At 46.0% G+C, this 20,333-nt stretch overlaps 1 protein-coding gene across 1 annotated transcript; it reads right to left on the bottom strand.

The window, feature by feature from the left end:
• Positions 1-11,752: 11,752 nt before the first annotated feature.
• LOC120839290 lies at positions 11,753-14,802 on the bottom strand. Its single transcript, XM_040209553.1, has 3 exons — positions 14,741-14,802; positions 13,376-13,858; positions 11,753-11,936 (listed from the first exon to the last, which is right to left on the bottom strand). Exons 1-3 carry the CDS (start codon positions 14,800-14,802, stop codon positions 11,753-11,755), a joined length of 729 nt encoding a protein of 242 aa, XP_040065487.1.
• Between the last annotated feature and the right edge of the window lie 5,531 nt (positions 14,803-20,333).

Genomic DNA, 20,333 nt, shown 5'->3' with positions numbered 1-20,333 from the left:
TCGCCTTTGTTTTTACTACCTCTACAAACACGCTCCCTTTCACTCTCTTGGTGTTAACGTTTAGGTTTTTCGTCTTACTAGTACTATAAACGTCCACTTGTGGGGCTACGCAAGCAAATTTTTCGAACCCGCTCAAAACGCTCTTACGCTTAAGAAAAACGCTCTACTAAAACGCGTTTCTTGACCTCCGCTTTCCATTCCGGCGAAGCAGGCCGCGCATGCGCAGTTTGGCCCCCCAGAGCGGAGCGGAAAATGAAAACGGTCTCTAAAACTCTCTAATAGATGCATGCCCTTTTCGGTTCACTTAAGTCCTTCCCGTCCTCAATAGTCAATGCCAGGGCCACCGCGGCCAAACGTCTCTTTCGTTCAACCTCCATCTTGGCTCCTTACAAATAGCCTCAAGCAGCTCGCTGCATGCGTTTGGCGGTGCTGTGAGGTCGAGGGTTAGACCGGCCCGTTCACTCTGTCGTCTGCTCTTTTGGTCCGCCGTGTGGATGCTCATTGCAGCCGGGTGGCCCGCGGGCCGCGCATCACGTGATCAATCGGTCCGCGGCCCGGTCCGTCGTGTGGATACACCTTAAGCGGCGACGATCGACCATGGTGATATAGGAGGTTATGGGTGTCCTAAAGGCCCGTTCACACGATGCATTTTTCTCGCGCATCTAATGTCGCGAAACTACGTTTCGCGACACTAGATGCGCGAGAAAAATGCATCGTGTGAACGGGCCTTAACTTACCAAGACGCTGTTTCAGCTATCCGAATTTTGCTCGCTCAATGTCACTTTTATTTCGTTCGTTTTTTACTGGCCGTTGAGGGAGCTGAGGGGCGAGATTTGCGAGAAGCAGCAGCAGCGCTGGCAGGCTTAGTGAAACTCATAGACGACTGCAAGAAAGGCAACTGGCCGCCGCCATGTCTTTGCTCGTGTGGGAAAGCTCGTGCAATTTCAATCTTACCAAAGCTATGATCACGCGCACGTTGCACGTGCTTGCACGCATGCGGCACCAGTCAGGGTGCCATGCTTGCAATTGTATAGACGCTTTCAGCGCGCGCCAGATTGAGCCGCCATAGCCGACCTTCTCTTGTCTTACCGAGATGCCGAGCCACCGAAGCGGGTGTTGACGACCCTCCACAAAGGCCTATGCTGGGGAGAAGGACACATTAACACTTAAAATGGCAATAACCTGCCTTGATTTCGGAATGATAAAGGGAAGCGAACGGAATAAGAGGAAACAAAAACTGAAGGTCGGTTATGGCGGCGCCCATGCACAGCTGCCTGAAAGCGTCTATATATAGGGAGTATTCACTGGCGGCCATAGCTGTGTGCGCGACTGCTGAGCGCGTGCTGACGGCGAGCTTCCACAGTTCTTTCGCCACGTGCCAAGTCGCCACGTCACAATGTGCGCGCATGTTGCCATGGAAACTGCCGCACGCCGCCCGTTTTTGTCGCTCATATGCTCCCTGCAGGCAAGCAAACACGGCGGCGCCCTGCGTCGCTCGCTTCAGAACAAAACCATAATGGTTGCCGCACTAACATAAACACGTCCATCGAAAATAAATGCTGTAGCAGTCTTTCACTTTGCCTTGCCTCGCTTAAAGTTACGAAGAGACACACACAAAAAAGAAACACATTGGCCATGCATAAACGCTGATTCGCAACTGGCTCATAATAGAGTCTATAGCTCAAAAGCTCAAAATAATAATAAGAAATTGACTATAGCCACGTGCCAGCGCGTCTGACCATTCGTGCCTTGTACAGCGGGTGTAATGTACCCGATCCAGACTTGTTCGGCACGCATTAAATATAATCAAATAGACCATATTTGTTATATTACCCAAGCATCAATGAGGGTGCAGGGATTTGTGTTCCACACGCCACACGCGCACGCCTTCCCCGTGTAAAAGATTCGAAGTAAATAACCCAAATAAAGCGTTGACGAACGCGCGATCAAGTTACAATTTGTTTTAGGATTTTGCTTTAGAAAATTTACTACTGCTGAGGCCAGCAGGTGCGGCGCGTTTAACACCAATCCCTGCTTTCTCCTCGATGCTTGGGTAATATAGCAATAATAATAATAATAATAATAATAATAATAATAATAATAATAATAATAATAATAATAATAATAATAATAATATATTTATTTATTTATTTCACACAAATTAGAATTCATGTTCTAGATACGGGCATATCAAAGCCTGCAGAGGGCTTGTATGATGACGCCCATAAAAAAATTCAAAAGACGATTATCATGATTCCACAATGTAAGACAGAAAGTCGAACTAGTAATCGATTACTTTTAGGAGTAATTTCGTAATAATTTGTTTACTCTTACAAGGTCCCTGCAATCCTATTTAAGCGTCCACTTTTTTTTTTTTTTTTTTTTCGGTTTCCACGTCTTTTGTGGTTCGGGCAACCCAGCGGGCACGGAGAGAGCAACTACATATCAGTGCGTCATATTTGAACCGCACCACGCGGAAACCTCCTCCACCTACGGGGGCGATCCGCGGTGCCAAAAGCGCGCGGCATGTGACGACATCGTGACGTTGTCGGTCCTGGCCAGCTCCTGCCTTACGATTGGTCAGAACCGCGAAAAGCTTTTTTCGTAGTGAAATACAAAATATAAGTGCCGCGAACCGTTTCAGTTATTTATGAAAGCGGTTTTTGTTCGCTGTTTTAGATCAGAAAAGAAACAAATGCAGTTTATAAAGTAAGGAAACAAACCTGTCTACTTACCCGCCACGAAGGAGTGGAAAAGGCGGTGCATACTAGGAAGGGTTATTGGTAAAATTAGCGCAAAGACAAGAAAGGAAGAACGTAGAGACAGGATAGTGCGTCTATACGTTCTTCCTTTCTTGTCCTTGAGCTAATGTTTCCAACATGTATACCAACTAGCCCACCAGGTTATTAAAAAGGGGTAGTGGGATCAGGCGCCGACGCGCGCCACGCATTGCTGTGCACCGGCGAGCATAGAAAGGTCCCGGATGTACGCGGCGGCGCTGCGATCGTATGGGCTGGAGGAGCCGACCGGTTCCGAGCGTTCCGAAGGCCATTCGGCGAGCAGGTTGGGCTTGCGGTTTGGCCGCTTGGCGGTTTGGCAACGCGAAGTGGCTCCCGTTCTCAACTGATCTTCACCCCGTGTTTGCTGTCGTTTTTGGCAAATGAAGTGTCATGCCGAATTAGAGTTTCATCGCGCAGCAAGTTCAATGCGAGCCGCCCTGGCCGCCCGCATCATCCAGCTTATCCAGCACATGCTTTAGTGGCGCCCTCTGGAGCCGTCGACACGGAGTGCGGCCGCCGTGAGCGCTAGCTGAGCTCACGGCTGCCGTGAGCTCAGGGCCCCTCTAGTTCACAGCCACCCAAGCCAGGACGAGGGACGTCATGAAGGATGTCACTGCTTGTTTTGTAATTTTAATTTGCTTATAACTTTTAAAATAAAGCGATATCTGAGAAAAGAAAAGTTTCACTAAGTTACTACGTTCAGTGCGCTCGGGTTCGGTACAAATTAAAAACCAGGCAAGAAGTCGTTGCAGGGACCCTTTAAGCTGAGAGCGCAGCCAACGTTATAGATTAGCCCAGTTACGGAAAGAAAAAATTGGGTTGTGTGTATATTTATACAGCCTAGAACTTGGTCTGCCTCAACGGGTGACGAGTCTCCCAGCTGTAGATGAGCAATTTAGCCAGTGCAGTACAACCGCTAGCCTGGTGTCTTTAACATGTACCACGCAGTAGTGATACACGACCGGACACCGGTACGATGCTCATCCAGATCGAAACGTGCAGGGGTGGTGATTAAACCCAGGATCCTGGGTTCTGCAGCGCGAGCTTCCGCTCAACGACGTGCTTCGATCTCATGTGCGCTAGCCCACTCGGCCACCGATCCCCCTCACTCACCGCGATTCGCCTCACATCGTTCAAAGCGCCACTGCTTTGGAGGCGGTCGTTGCAGTGACTATAGTTGGATATGGCGTGCGTAATGCCGTGTGCAGAGTACCTGGGAGGCTGTGAAGCAATATCGTCGAGATCGTCGTCATCTCAGTTTTTTATCGTAATTTTGATAACCATGAGTACACGACGGATCGCTCATGAGAGGAACAAGGCTAGGTAAAGGGTTAACTGTCCAAATCGGCGCGGGGAAAAGAATCGCGCAGGAGAGGAAGCGTGTGTTTTTTATTGTCAGAGCGCTAGCCGGACCAGTGGCACCCACCATGTCTTCGATCGACAGGGCGCTCAAGCTGCTCGGTTACAAGCTCGACCGCAAGCTGAGAGACATCAAAGCCCACTCTCGCAAACCCGCCGCCCAGCCAACACCGGCGCCAACCCCTGGAGCTCCACCACGGGGGTGCTGGGCTCCCTGCGTCACCGGAAATTTGGCCGGCTCGTCTGCAAGCTGAGCACGCAGGGAGCCCTCGCCAGGCGCTTGAGAGTCGAGACTAGCCTGCTAGAAGTCAGCAGCCCATTGCGGCCCAGCGAAGACCACCGTCGCGAAGGCCGCTGCTGGGCCTCACGCTCTTCACCCTCTTCACCATCCCATCATCATCGTCATCATCCACACAACTCATTTGTACAATACCATTTCATCATCAATAAAAGCCACCGAGGTTTAAACAAACTTGGATAGTTTAATCGGATGTTTATACAGGTTTTTTGTTTCTTTTTTAGTTTTACAGATTTGTTTAAAAGAAAGCCTTAAAAGTTACACTTAAGTGGTTTGTGCAGGTGAGTTATACGGCCAGGGGGACATTATGTGGATGCCTAATCTTTGCGATAAGTCAGATAATTATTTAAAATTCGTTTATTAACTTTTTAAATAGTGAAAATAGACATAAGGTTCCCCTTAGAAATTTACTGATCGTGATCGAAAACCACTAAATCAATTCTTTTTAGAAAGACTTGAAGCTTGTGGGAAACTCGGGGGCGTGCCAGAGTTACCACTCGTGAAGCAGGCGCAAAGCTATCCGCGGCCGAACGTGATGATAATCTTATCATCCGCGTTCCGCCATTTATGATGTATATCTTTAAGGTGATCGACCCTTTATTTATGTTGCCCAACCTTCTGTCCCTAATTAAATATTTTTTTATTATCATCAATACATTTGCCTGTATGAAGTTCACATAAACGCTTGAGACCGACACGAGAGGACGATACTCGAAAATACGCCTGCTGTTAAACCAATCTGCGAAAACGTGTTTTTTTTTTTTTTTTTTTTTTCGTTGTTTGGCAGTGGGAAACACCGGGTCGCGGGGTATGCCAAAAAAGACTCTGTGTTCACATGATGGATCTAAAGACAAATACACGAAATGTGAAGAGAGGGATAATAAATGGTATTTTTCAAAATAATCCGATACACAATGCCTTACTGCAAAAAGAAATATGGAGATGTAATATTTCTAATGACACATAAACAGCACGAAGTGCAGACGAAGACTCTTATAATCCTAACATAAATCACATTTGGGCATCAGCTAGCTTCCGTATACTTTGACACATTTCACTGCATTACCACAGACGGATATTGCGAATCGCCTTCTGGTGATTTTTATGGAATTTCCAAGAGTCAGAATACACAGGGATCCTCGACTTCCCCCTATCCCTTAACCCCAAGATAAATAACAAGCGTTTTTATTTACTATAACACAACCAATTTCGAGAAGCCTCCAGCTTCACGCTCCTTAGCACTGACAAAACCAAAGGAATGACAAGACCAGCGCAGGTGCGCCTGCCAAAGTGAGGATCACCGTCTAGACTTGAACACCAATAGAAACATCGGTGATCGTCTCATTTTCTTGGACGTTAGCAGTATTAGCGGTAATGCATTACAGGTAACGGTGTTACCGGTAATGTGTGACTTTTTCGGTTACCGAGCAACGTACTCGTTATGTTTCTTTTTTTTTTTTTTAATAATAACGAATGACGTATTTTTATTACTTATTTCGAGTAACGTGTAACGTAGTTACGTTATATACCTCTACCCAAAACAAAACAAAAAGTTACATCATATTTTTTGATATTTTTAGGCGCCCCAAAAATGTATTCTTGAACTCATCGCACACACCTTCGAAATCAAAACGTTAAAAAAGATAATTTAATTAAATTCTGCGTGGACATAGCGTTTCTTGAGATATGGCGCTTATGCCTCATCAAAACGGGTCAGCGTTTTAATTCATCAATAAAAAAGTCACTTACAACCCCCTGTAACACCGAATTAGAGTGCAGCTCTTGAGGAGGAGGAGGGAAGGGTACTGAGGGGTACGTATACCCCCCTCCCTCCTCCTCACCTCCTCTTATCCTGCCTGCTACTGCTCCCTCCGAGCGGCGTCGCCGTCGCGTCGACATAACCGTGAGGTCACGTGACCGTCGTGACCTCCCGGGGGTCACGGGACCTCATGGGGGTCACGTGACCTCACGGGGTCACGTGACGTCACCCGGGTCACGTCACCTCATGGGGGTCACATGACCTCAGGGAGGTCACGTGACCTGATGATGTCACTGATGACATCATCGTAATGATGACGATGGCGATGACGTCATCGTGATGACGGGATCACGATGACGTCACCGGGGTCACGTGACTTCACCGGAGTCACGTGACCTGATGACGTCACTGATGACGTCATCGGGTCTTTTGACCTCTGTGACGTCACAGATGACGTCACTAATGACGTCATCAGTGACGTCAACGCCGACGGCGACGGCGACGCCGCTCAAGCCGGGAACGAGCGCCTAAAGCTGCGCTCTAAAAGTAACGTGCGTTACTTTTATCGGTAATGGTAACGGTAACTCGTTCCTTTCATTTTGTGGTAACGAAGGTCGGTAACACGTTCCTTTCATTAGAGAGTTTTAGAATAGCGTAAAGACCCTTGCGTCAGCACTGCGTACAACGCACGCTAGCTGTCGACGTAACGTTACGGAGCGCGTTGAACGCGCACTTTTAGTATAGTGGAAGGCAAACGCATACGTAACGATACGTAAAGACTTGCAGCGCCATCTAGAGGTGCTCCTGCGAACTGCCTCAAACAATCCAAGGCGGGTATTCGGACAAGCCAATTTACACCGCGAATCTCCTCGCTTTCCTACGAAGTGCTTAAATCTCTTTCCAGTTGCCTGTTGTGAACGTGTTTTGTCTTTTTTTTTTTTTGGTTGTGCGACCAGCAGTTTGTTCCCTCCAGTGTGTTTTGGGATCCCTACTATCTTATGTTGGCCTCGTCATTCGCTTGGAGGTATGCAAGCAATAGGTCGCACCGCTCGCGTACCGACCGCATGGTAAACGCCTTTTTGGGTTCGACGGCGTTGCCAACGTTCTTGGCTACCGATGCCCATCTTTGTGGGCGCTCGAAAGGGTTCGTCGCGTTGATTTCTTTGAGAAGATTGTGGGTCGCCTGTCAATATTGCCCGATCACGTCGAGTTCCTCTCGCTCCGAGGAAGTCACGCGGGGAAGCGCTATCACTGGAAAAAGGTTTTATCTGAACTTAAGTTCAGAGTCCGATGAAGAGGAGGGCCAAGGCTGTCAGTGGTCCGGGTCTTCAGTTAAAGGCTTTGCTCGGCACCGGCTCTTTCATCTGTCTCCAGCTCCGAACTCCACGTGTACTCACACGCCACGAGCCATGACCTTTTTCCCTTCTTCTTCCTCTTTCTTCCACGAGGTTGAGGTCATCTTCAATGGTGAAGCGAACCCGCACAACGCGCGTAGCACTTCCACTGGTTTGCCTCACCGCCGCCATTTTCCAAACTGGAGTAGTCTCGCGCTTTCCTGTGCACGACGAGAGCAACGAGAATGGCACGCAGGGGACCGCTACCTACGCTCGCAAAAAGCGACAGCGAGCGTACGTACGCATAGCTCGCTGCAGTACGTACGTATCCCAGGCAGCACACGATATTGGGCCAACATTGGAATTGATGGGACAAATAATGGCCCAACAATGGCCCAACTGAGCCATGTGTTTACCAATATTGGAATTACCTGGGCCAATAATGGACTATCATAGCCAATGTTTTTCCAATATTGGTGATGCACTGGAATAAGCTGTCCAATATTGGACTGTGAAAGCCAATGGCTTGCCAATATTGGATAAATGCTGGCATAACCTGTCCAATATTGGACTGTCAAAGCCAATGGTTTTCCAATATTGGATATATGCTGGCATAAGTTATCCAATATTGGACTGCCAAAGCCAATGGCTTTCCAATATTGGATATATACTGGCATAACCTGTCCAATATTGGACTGTCAAAGTCAATGGTTTTCCAATATTGTATATATGCCGGCATAAGTTATCCAATATTGGACTGTCAAAGCCGATAGGTTTCCGATATTGGATATATGCTGGCATAAACTGTACAATATTGGACTGTCAGAGTCAATGGCTTTCCAATATTGGATACATGCCAGCATTAGCTGTCCAATATTGGACTGTTAGAGCCAATGGCTTTCCAATATCGGATGCATGCTGGCGTAAGCTGGTCAATATTCAACTGTCAAAGCCAACAGCTTTCCAAGATCAACTCATGCTGGCATAAGCTGGTCCAATAGTGGACTGTAAAAGCCAATTTGGATTTCCAATTTTGGAAGTATGCTGACTTGTGCTGGTCATATTGCACTGCCAAGGCCAAGGGCTTTCTAATATTGAATGTATGCTGCCATATGCTGTTCAATATTGGAGTGTTAAAGCCACAATTTCCAGTATTGGAAATACAGGGATGAAACTGGGCAAAGCAGCTTTGGAGAAATTTTGGGAGCAGAAAAAAACTATTTTCATGCAGGCTAGCAGCAAAAACGAGGTCTTGGAGCAAGTTGGGAACAGCATTCGTCAGTTTTAAGAATTAAAATAGAGGCTAAATGTCACCTGGTTTTCAAAACTCAATGAAATATGGCATATAGATAACTTAATCAATGGGAACTCAACAGTGGTTTAATTAACCTTTTATTTGAAACATTTTTCACAAACTTACATGAAAATTAGACAAATCATATAAAGCAAAACTGCACGACAGTGCGACACGTGATGGAACCAACTTGCAAAGTGGTAAAAGTAAGCAAACAGATACATATATACTGCGCCTCGATCTGGCCGGCCGCGCTCGCTCTGCGGAAATGTGAGCGTGGGACTCTCGAGCCCCGTTAGCTTACTGATGCTGCAAGACGCTACTTTGTTGTCGCGAATCATTTGCCCTTCGAACGGTCGCGAAGCCGTTGCGCCCGGCGTACCCTACGCAGCATATTTCAGAAACCGTTCGCGCAGCATCGCAACCTTCTTACTGCGAGCGTCGGTGATTCATTGTGTGTTGAAAGTCGGACGATGTGCTGTTCGAGGTGTCTTTTATGTGCAACTCTTTCGTAAAAAAATTTGAAGTTTAAAAACGCGAACCTAACAGTGTACAAACAGTTTTAAATTTATTGATAAAAAATATATTTATATATTTATAGATATATTTGTGTACATCGTGCGCAAAAAATAGTCGCGCTTAGTTCTTCATTCTAAATTATAATGTAAGTTATACGACGCAAAACATACTGTCGTCACACTTGCCCCGTTTAGAACCACTTTTGGACTGGACAGTTTCTTTAGAAGTTCGAAAGCTGACCTTCAAAGAGCTGTCCTGTTAAATCGGTAATGACAGCAAGGTAGACGCTATGCGTGTTTAAGGCCAATCCTGTCTCCGGTTAGGGTCACGTGACTACTGTCTCAAAGCTGGCGATAAGGCAGAGCACGGAACCTGCCTAAAGCACAAGGTCACGCATAACTTCTACTGCAGTATCAACCTTGGGTAGAAGTGACAAATTCTCTCGCTCCGTTCATTGTTGAGATGCCCCTGAAGATAAGCCTTTGTAAGCGCACCCCACCCCCGTTCTGGCCTGCTTGCTTTGTACTCCTTCTCTCTTTTTTCTCTCTCTCCCTAAGCTGAAGGCGCGGTTGCTGTGCGTACTCGCCGGACTTGAATCCGCTCTCTCTGCGCGGGTAACGGCAGAAGTGTGATCATGTGGTTTGACGGATGACACATTACCCGTTGACAAACTCGGAATGCCTGCGTCGCAAGGACCGGACCTAGTTTCGCGCGTGATGCGGCCTGCGGGGTGCAGGCCCGCTGTGGATTTCGCTTCTGTGGTAAATGGTATCTCGTTCGAAAAGTCCTACCCGTGTCGATTTCTTCAAAGAGGCCCAAGACATTCTTGTGCACAGTTTAGTGTCCGGTTCGGCTAATGGCAGCGTGTGCTACATTGTGTTGAATCTTCACGGATCACTTCCTTGTAGTTTTTGTGTTTGAGTGGTTGTTCTGCAGTGCCCGTGTTGACATATCAGTCGGATTACATCTTTCAAGTCCAGTATTTTCAACGTAAGTGTGCTGCAACCTACTTGATGATCATTGTCCGTTCTTGTATGGGCAATCTTCCGGATAACCTCTAGAATTGGGCATTGCCTATCTCCTGGCAGCTGGGAGAATAATTTTCCCGCAATCTTACCGACAGTCGCCTGCCATTATCTGTCTGAAATAATGTCACAACCGCAGGTAGAATAGTGACTTTTTTATTCTACCTGCGTTTCGCAAAAACACGTTTCGTTGCCACCTTTCTGGTCGACATTTACGTTTCATCGACATTCGTTACGCGAATTGCGCGCTGTAGGGGCATTTCGTCGCGCGTGTATTCCTGAGGCGCGTGCTCACCGAACCAGCCCACCCTTTCACGCCGCTTCATGCTAATCTGAAGCGGTTCATTGCAACAAAAAAAGAAGAAAACAAAACATATTTTGAGTTTTTTTATGAAACATCGCGTGTTGATGAAACGATCTGTCTATGAAATGTAGTTCGATGAACTGATTGCACCGCCAATGAGGGGCGACTAGTGGTAGAATTTTGGCGAAACAATTCTGTCAGCTGCCGGGAGACTGGACACTACCCAAGAATTACCCCGGTTGTTGCTTGCTTTGCAGTCTTTTTAATTGTATCACAGCTGAGTAGTAGATCTTCACATATTACGAATTGCTGAGATTGTGCTTGTCTACAGAATAAGCTGTGCGTAATAAACTGTTAGGAGATTTCAAAACAATCCCTTGTGTCTGTTTACCTTCCTTTTTGCAAACAACTTGGCGAGGGCACTTGCAAAGAGCTGGGCGAGTGCAACGATGGCCAAAAATCAGCATGACGGCCAACATTGGATCGGGTCGCGCTTCCAGTGTTGTCCAATATTACGCCGGTCTTCGCCAATGTGGGAGCACCTTGGCTGGAACCATGGTTTAGCGATGGCCCAACATTGGCACCAATGATGGGGCCGACATCGGCTGGAACGATGGCTGAACATTGGCCCAACATTGGCACCGGTCACTGGGCCAACATTGAAAAGGGTAGCGCTTCCAATATTGTCCAATATTGAGGCCGGTCTTTGCCAATGTTAGGCCAATGTCGGACCGACATTGGTGTGCTGCCTGGGATGGCTTATGCGCAGTGTGGAGGACGCAGTGTTAACGCTAACGTAGGGGGCTTGCAATTGCTCTTATATTACTAAAACTCTCTATTTGCAAGTAACGTATTTCGTTACCTTTTTTTTTTTCTTTACCTCCTTCAACACTGGACGTTAGTGCCGCCAGGATACTCCGTTGTTTCCCGACCACGAGACGCCGATAATCTGAGCCGAAAAGGACGAAGCGCCACAAGCGCGAGCACGAGATCGCGTGAACCGCGGGCCCAGTGCCTCATTCGGAACGCGGGCAGTGACAGGAGTCGGACGCACAGGTTCGGACCAGCTGCAGTGGAAGCTCAAGAACCGGCCAGCAGTCCCCAAGAGGAGGCTACGACGCCCTTGGCGCGCCTGGCTGACATCCAGAGAGCGTCCGCGTTCCTCTTCGGCGTTCGACGTCGCCTGCCCTCGGGGTTCCGGCACGAGAGCAAACAGCAGCCAGTCCGTAAGTAGGACGAGGTCCTATGCCAAGACCGCCTAGGCCTTCGTATGATAGGCAGGCCCGAGTCTAGTTTGTTCGATTCAGACGGCTTTCTCGGTGTAAGTGAAGGATCTTACGAATTTCCGGTTCGAGAGCGCGCAGGGCCAGGCGATCGGCGTTCGAACGTTGGGCCTTGCCCGAGGAGCAGGGGGCTATGTTGTACGTTTTGGACTCCCAGGAGACTAGGGAGAAGGAAGTGACGTCAACGTTACAGCAAACGCAGATTGGATGTTGACAGGAGAAAACAAAATCAACATCCAATCTGCATTTGCTGCGTTGTTGACGTCACTTCCTTCTCCCTAGTCTCCTGGGAGTCCAAAAAGCGCAACATAGCAAGCCAGATGACGCTCTTGTTCTGTCTGATTGAAGGGAGACAGTAGTGTAAGCGAGCGCTATTGTGTTTTGGCCCTTTTATTTTATTTTGCCGGGAGCATTCCTGAAATCGCCTATGAAGCTCGAAGGGCACGAAGGTTGTGTTCTCGGGAAGCTTGTATTTACAGTGACTCCTCGGCGTCAAGGGTCTCACACGTGGATCCCCGTCCCATGAAGGCGCGACTCTAGATTGGATGCGGCATCTGGTTACAGCCTCGCGAGATCAAGCTGCGCACGAGAACTATATGCGGCAGTCTACCTGCGATACTCAGAGCGAGAGCGTTGTGCAATACGCGACCACCATAGTTTCCATCATGTAACCCGAATTTGTAGTTCCGAGAATATGAAACCCAGTGTTTCTTTAGCCACCAAAAGCCCAGTTGTCAAGACCTCCTTTATTTTCCAGAATATATTTTATTTTAGACTAGTTTGTTAAGAGTAGGGAGAGAGGAAGGCCTTTGTACCATACCCACTGACCATCCCAATCAGAGCTCGGCGCTCGGACGTCGCTGCATGCTCCCCTCCCTCAGTTTAACTCCGTAGAGCGATTCAAAATTCTCAGTGAATACTCCCCATAGGGGGTATTCACTGGAGGCCAAATTTGAGGACGCTGTTTAGAGCGCATAATCAGCACGAGCTCAAATTAACAGGCTGCTAAGACCGGCAATCCTGATGGTGTGGAGTGCACGTTGCAAAATAACTGTGGAAGCTCGCCATCGGCACGGGCTCAGCAGTCGCGCGCACAGCTATGGCCGCCATTGAATACTCCCTATATCATGTAGAGCGTTTGCAATTATGTGATCTACTCGTACTGAAAAAGGAAAAAAAAATTATTCACCAAATGTGGTAATTCGGTAATTCTTCTATTATTACTTTTGAAAGGAGCTGATAAATTAGTTTCTTTGTTGCTCCGGATAACGTAAATGGATTTTATTTTTGTTTGTGCGTGAATGGGTTTAATGGACATCAGCCTGCCAACAGTTTCAAACGTCACCTCGCATGTCTCGAGACCGACTGTCGCGGTTTCCATGTATTCTTGCAGAGGCCCAGACGTGCGACACTGTGCGACAGAGAGAACGTCCAGGCCAGGCGGACTAAATCTTTTCTCATGGCACCCGCATCCACCAGCGTGGTAGGCGAGGGCGCCTCCATGGCGTCCCCCTCTCGAGTCCGGGGACGTAAAAGGAACAGGGCTGCTGCCTCCAGGAGCCGTTCCAGGTCGTCTTCCGCGACTCCGGCAAAGCGAAGAACGAGGAGGCGCACTAGGCGCCGCCCGTCATCGCGCTCGAGGGCTAGAAGTGCAAGCGCCACGACTAGGAGGTCAAGGGCAAGGAAGGCGACGTCAGGGAAGAGCAAGAGGCGAAGGTCTAGGCGCAGCAAGTCCGCAACTGGTCGGTCATCCCCAGCGAAGAACAGGAAAGTCGGGGCGAGCAAGAAACCTGCTGCGAAACGGAGGTCCAGAAAGCGCAACGTGGCTGGGGAGTCTGGCGTGGCAAAATCCGCTTTGAAGAGAGCGTCGCGCAAAAAGTAACTATTCCTCCTTTGCAGGCTCCTGAAGATTGAAATCAAGGCAAAATTCAAGGCAAACTTCAAGGCAGAATTCAAGGAAAAATTAAAAATAACACAGCTCTCAGTAATGCTCAAAAATAAAGTATTTATTTTCTACAATACTCAACTGTGCCCTCAATTACCCGGAGGGTTTAAAAGGGACCATGAAAGGGTACTGAATATTCAAACTTTACTATTGGCGATATTCACCACGCGTTTCCGAACCTACTTTCACGGCTTCGTTTTTAGACCAACAGGCGCTGTGAATATCTGATTCACTTGAGAAGGCTGGAGAGCGAACCTGCCGCCAGAGCTTCCTGTTCTAGCCGCTGGGTGTCGTCGATTTTGCAGGAGTGTAGGGTGCCTGCATGTCTGTCTGTCTCAGGGTGAAGACATCCATTGTTGCACTGAATGTGCCAGCGCGTGACGCTCTCGCGCACTCGGTGCATGACTTGGGCGGTAAAATGGCGTCTATGCATTAGCCAAAGCTACGCGCTCGAGCTGAGTGACACCGGATTGCGCACACTTCAAAAGGCATGAAAAACAATTGAGCGGAAAAATGGCTGAGATGTCACCACTCAAGCAAAGGCGCGCGTGTGTATGAAGGCACTCTACAGGAGTGGACAATACTCGGGCTATGCTTTGTGCGGCATTTTAGAAGTGAAGAGTACGCGTGCACACTTTTCATTGACGCCCGAGGTGTGCGAGCGCACGGGCGCCCATACAGCTTTGGCTTCATTGCCACAAAAGGTTGGCCCTCAAGTATAAGTAAATATCGCATGGGACACAAACGACATCGCGGCAAGGAGCAAGAAACTTGATTTCCACTCAAATTTCGAACCTAAGAGCAGACTGGTTAACTTTCTTTCCAGAATTTCTCTTTTACTTTATCGTTATCCGCTCACGCCTACACGGTTGCAGACACGTGACCAAATGCTGCTCACGCATTGGACGTGACGCGAGCTCTTTGTCTCTTCTCGACATGCGCTCGTTTATCCCTCGGCAAATATTAGATTTAGCCTTCAGAATTTCTATTATACTAATTGCACATCCGAAGCAATATAATAGTCAGATACAAGTTAAAATTGGGCCAGAAGCTCCATCTCCAGTGCGAGCTTTCCGCGAGAGCGAGTACGTACATCTTCAATCTTCTATGGCGGAAACGCATGCACTCTAAAAGCTGAGGGCCAGTCTAATTTCCCGGTTGTGTACTTGGAGAGACAATGGAATCTACGAGGAGACCTAGCGAGAGTCCAGAAGGACCCTTTGACCTACGCCCTTAGGAAAAAAAGTTAGTGGTACTTACTAACTAAAAGTTGGTAACTATACTTGTCAGAAGATTCGCTTCCTTCTTAGTAACTGCGCTTAGTAACGGTCAAGTTATACCCTAGTTACACGAGTGCTCTTGGTTGTCTTTCAACCAAGAATCATTGGCATCCCCAACTGTCATTGAGCTCAAATATATACATCCTTCAGCCTTAACTTGAGAGCCAATGCCACAAGCACGAAAGCTCGAGGTGGCTGCTTTGAAGCGTTCTTCCACAGAACGAGCGCTCGCGCCAGACATGCACGTCTCGAAGCCAGGAGCGCGTGCTAGCTCGCGCTTGTATACCTTTGGCTGCAGTCTCAGCTTAAGGGTGAACGGAGTATAATGGCAGCCTTTGTTTGCAGAAGTTTCCTTCCAAGAAATCCTCGAACCAAGTCTCCGACAGGAGGACGATTGACCAAAAGTTGTGAATTAAGATGATGAGTAGTTTATAGTTCGGTTATTCTAAACCAACTGTCTAAAAAATGCCTGCGCGTCTACTTACCCGCAAAACACCCAAAGAGTCAATTTCTGCGATCTACGAAATCAGCTCAGCAAATGATGAGGCGGAACATTCGCTTAGACCAAAAATTGAAGTCTGTGCTGTGGGACTGCGCAATGCAAAGCGTCATGCTTGCATGGCGTAATGCCAAAGCGCAGACTTTATTTTTAGGTCTAAACGGATGTTCCGCCGCTGAGCTGATTTCGTAGATCGCAGAGATTTGCTCTTTGAATGTTTTGTGGGTAAGTAAACATGAAGTCATTTTTAAGAGAGAATAATGGACAGTACGAAAGATCCATTTGCTTGTGAATGGGGCCAGCTGAACATGAAAAACACACAGAGAAAAAATATAACATTCGCACCGCTGGACTAGCAACATTTCATGATGCCTTTTTTTCCTTTTTTGCTAATCCTTGATTTCGGTTTTCTTTTTCTTTGCATTAACTTAGATTTTTTTTTAATTCTTTACACTTAATTTAATTTTTTTTTTACTCTTAATTTGGAATTTCTTTTCCTTTGACGCATTGACCTTTCAGCTGTCGGAATGTTCTCATCCCTTTTCTTCTGTCTTCTTTAAGTGATCTTCCTCTTCTTCTACCTTTGCCTGGAACTCATATCACTCCGCAGGAAAATCTTCTCTGAAGCAACGTTGTGCAACGTTGCCTCAACCAGATTGGAGGGTGCTGTTTAGAGCGCATGCTTAGAACGAGCTCACATTAATAGGCTACTAAGAACAGCAGTCTTGATGGTGCGAAATTCACTTTGCAAAAGAGCTGTGGAATCTTGCCATCAGCACGCGCTCAGCAGTCGCGTAGACAGCAATGGCCACCAGTGGATACTCCCTATAGGCTGTACGAGGCACTGATCGTAATATCGTATATAGTTCAAATTCTATACCTTTGTTTAATTTTTAATATTTTTGTTTTGGTCAACTGTATTTTAGTCCTATTAGTCTAATAAGTTCCTTTATTAGAATGCTCCGGCTAGAAATATAACTATTTCTTCTCTTTTTTTCAACACCAGCCCCTTCCTTCACCTTCTTCTTTCTCGTTGTATATAAAACTGTCAGTTGTGAGTTAGCGCCTGTCCTGTCCACTTCTTCGTCTGTCCTTGTATTAGCGCTATTTGTAATTTAGTAGTATTTCATTCTCTACTGGACATGGCAGCCATTTAATTTGTCCCTTTCTGACAGTATGAGTGCGTAATCGTGTGTGCTTTGTTTTTGTCCTGCCTCCAGACACATAAAATTGTGTTCATCACAAAAAAGCGGCAATAACGGGGACCTGTATGTTTTAGAAGTTATTTATGTGTGAGGAACATATAGTTCTTTAAATCAGCTTTAAAATCTTAAATTTGTTTAACGCTCTCCTAAATAACTTATACACGTGCTTATCGAGGATAAAAACGTCGGAAAAGATTTGCATAGAATTTTTCAGATCATTTGGGGACACATTTATTTTTTATGTATATCGTTAAATTGATCGACCATTTCTTTATGTTTTCAAATCTTCTGTCAGTAATTAAATATGTATTTCTTATCATCAATAAATTTGACGGTATGAAGTTCGCATAAGCGCTTGAGACCGACACGGGAGGACGATACTTGAAAATACGCCTGCTGTTAAACCGATCTGCGAAAACTTTTTTTTTTTTTTTTTTTTTGGGGGGGGGGGGGGAGTTAAATACACGAAATGTGAAGAAATTGATAATAATTTTTGTTTTTAATAATGCTTACTCCAAAAAGCAATACAGAGATGTAATATTTCTAATGACACATAAATAGTGCGAAGGAAAGACGAAGATTCCTATAATCCTCACGTAAATCACATTTGGGCATCGGCTAGCATGAACTCGGAACTTCTCAAAATACTGCCTCGGGAGTCTAAGGTTATATTCCGTTTTACATGCAGGTGTTTTGGGCCCTTATTTTACAACGCTGTGGTTTTCAGTCGTACGCTCTAACGTTTGATTAGGCTGCTGTAGATCATGACGAGACTGCTATAGACATTTTCGTCTCAGTAGTTACCTAACCGATGAACAGCGGGCGCTGTCATAAATATTTATCTTGTCAAACGCAACTTTTGTCTATCACCAGCGACTTTCATTCGGCACTTGATCAGGGATCTCAGGTGGACTGCATATTTCTAGACTTTGCCAAAGCATTTGACAAGGTATCGCACCGACTTTTACTGCTTAGTTAAGTAAACTTAACATCGACTCTAACGTGTTTAACTGGCTAGTATCGTTTCTAACGAATCGGTCACAATTTGTAACGTGTGATGGTACTAACTCCTCCTCTGCACCAGTTTCTTCCCAAGTACCTCAGGGGTTCCGTCCTAGGACCTCTACTCTTTTTAATATATATTAATGACTTGCCTGTGGTGCTTTCTTCCTCAATTAAACTTTTTGCTGACGATTGTGCTATTTATCAAGTAATATCTACTGACTCTGACTAACAAATACTGCAACATGACCTAGATTTCATACTACACTGGTGTGAACTCTGGTCAATGGAACTCAATATTAATAAATGTAAAATAATGCGCATAACACGTAAAGCCAACTTCAATTTTGCTTATAGTGTTGATAACACACCCCTAGAAGTTGTAAACTCATGCAAGTATCTGGGTGTGATTTTAAGTGCTGACCTTTCCTGGAAATTTCATATTAACTATGTGTCTAACAACGCCAATCGAATGCTTGGTTTTCTCAAACGTAACTCCCCATCATCATTAAAACTATTCCTTTTTAAAACACTAGTTAGGTCCACGCTAGAGTATGCAGCTTCCATCTGGGATCCCTCTACCCTTTACCTCGTTGATTCACTTGAAGGTATTCAGAACAGAGCTGCAGGTTTCATGATGGCCAATTATAACCGCACCACAAATGTTACATCAATGAAAGATAATTTGTTACTTCCAAGCCTCGCACATCGTCGCACAGTCTTTCGTATTTGTCTTTTTCATAACATCTATCACCATATTCCTCAGCTTAAATCACTGCTAATCATCCCCCCTTACTTTGTTTCAGCACGCCTTGATCATCGTCACAAAGTCGGTGTCCCATTTTGCCACTCTATAATGTTTATTGTGACTCTTTTATTCCCAGGACTTTCAAAGACTGGAATCGCTTACCTGCATCGCTCACATCAATTAATGACCACGCACTTTTTTGTACATCTATTGCCAATTTCATGTCCCCTGTTCTTTAAGTATTGTATATTTTGTTCCAATTGTTTATTATGTTTACTATTGTTCCCACTCCCCTCTGTAATGTCATGTGCCCTGAGGGTAAAATAAATAAATAAATAAATGAATAAATACGCGACGCCATAAGGTGGTGTCAATTTGGTTGATTTCAGTTTCAGCGGGCTCGCGGCTGAGTTGGTGTGTTACGTCGCTTTCGCTTAGTTCTGTCATATAAATGTATCCCTTCTGGTACAGAACCAATGATACAGTGATAACAGGCCACCCAAAAAACTACGAGGTGGTTACGAACCTAAAATATGGACGTTTTAACGAACATCTTCATCTGATCATGTTCCTCGTTCGGCCAGGTTTGGCTTCGAAACGACTTAAATAATGCTGGGGGAGGGTTAGCGAAGTCTATATACGGCCGTGTTGGACGTATCCACTGCTACGAGTTTTCATAAAAATAAATTAATTAAAAGAATATTGTATGGAGGCAGTGAAAAAGCAGGTGGGCGGCCTGACTATAACTATGTGCTCAATTGCAGAGAACAGATGAACTCGCAAGTTTAGTGCTCACTGTTTGGTTTTCGAGGACACTACCGTTTCGTGAAAATTGACGACCGGGAAACCCCCCTGTAATGAAGCATGGAATGAAAAAGAAAAAAAAAAAAGCAATTGTGTCTGTGTTGTTTTGTACTCGAGAGATGTTTCAACGGTGCTTTCTAGGCCGCCGGAGTATAGCATTTTTTCAACTATCAGCCTTGCTAAAGTATTCATTGGCAACATTTCGCAATCTTGACCTTGGGAAACTTAGTTGTACGGACATTTCCTTACAACGTGTTGAGAATATTAGATATAAGATACAAACCCGTCAATTGAAGTCTGACATCTGTCTCCCGTATAAATTGCCGAATTAAATTAAATGGCGCAAGAGACTTGACCTCTAGCAAGCTTGGCTCAAGTCAAAAGCCAGGCACGACTTCATGGATTTGTGTAGACAGATCTTTATTTGTCTGAACAGATGCGCTTTTTACTTTTAGCGGCGTCGAGGGTAAATCCGGCATCGCCTCAAGTGATTTCCATGCAGATGGCTTCTTTTCGTCGTCAAACATTGCGTGCCTCGGGCGCTTTTGCCAGGCACTCCTGTCTTTGACACGTTTTTCACCCGGGGAGACCAACCCTTCGTGTTTAAAGAAATGATTGGAATTGGATCTCTTAAGAAAACTGAATGACAGCAGATATAAGACCGAGCAAAGCGTATAGTTTCTTCAAATTCATAAATAAGCAGATCAAGCGAATGTTTATACTGCAAAAAATGATTCCCCCGTATAATCAAAATCAACTGTTTTGAATTTGTTATGAAGGCAGAGCATGATGCTTTCAAGAAATACACCGTGACTCCTTGCGTTGTCTATATTTGCCTTCTCTAAGATCATAAGTGCGTAATTATAAGTATATCTTGCGCTTCTTTTTTGCGCCA

The sequence above is a fragment of the Ixodes scapularis genome, unplaced genomic scaffold, assembly GCF_016920785.2.
Source record: "Ixodes scapularis isolate PalLabHiFi unplaced genomic scaffold, ASM1692078v2 PGA_scaffold9__187_contigs__length_104089568, whole genome shotgun sequence".
NCBI classification, from domain to species: domain Eukaryota; kingdom Metazoa; phylum Arthropoda; class Arachnida; order Ixodida; family Ixodidae; genus Ixodes; species Ixodes scapularis.
This window is presented reverse-complemented; position numbering and strand designations above follow the sequence as displayed.

Coding starts and splice junctions, on each gene's coding strand:
- LOC120839290 (XM_040209553.1), bottom strand. CDS start 14,802: ATGCGTGAGCAGCATTTGGTCACGTGTCTGCAACCGTGTAGGCGTGAG. Junction 13,859..14,740: donor CGTGAGCGGATAACGATAAA/GTAAAAGAGAAA, acceptor TTCAATCTTCAG/GAGCCTGCAAAGGAGGAATA. Junction 11,937..13,375: donor CTGGCCTGGACGTTCTCTCT/GTCGCACAGTGT, acceptor TATCATACGAAG/GCCTAGGCGGTCTTGGCATA.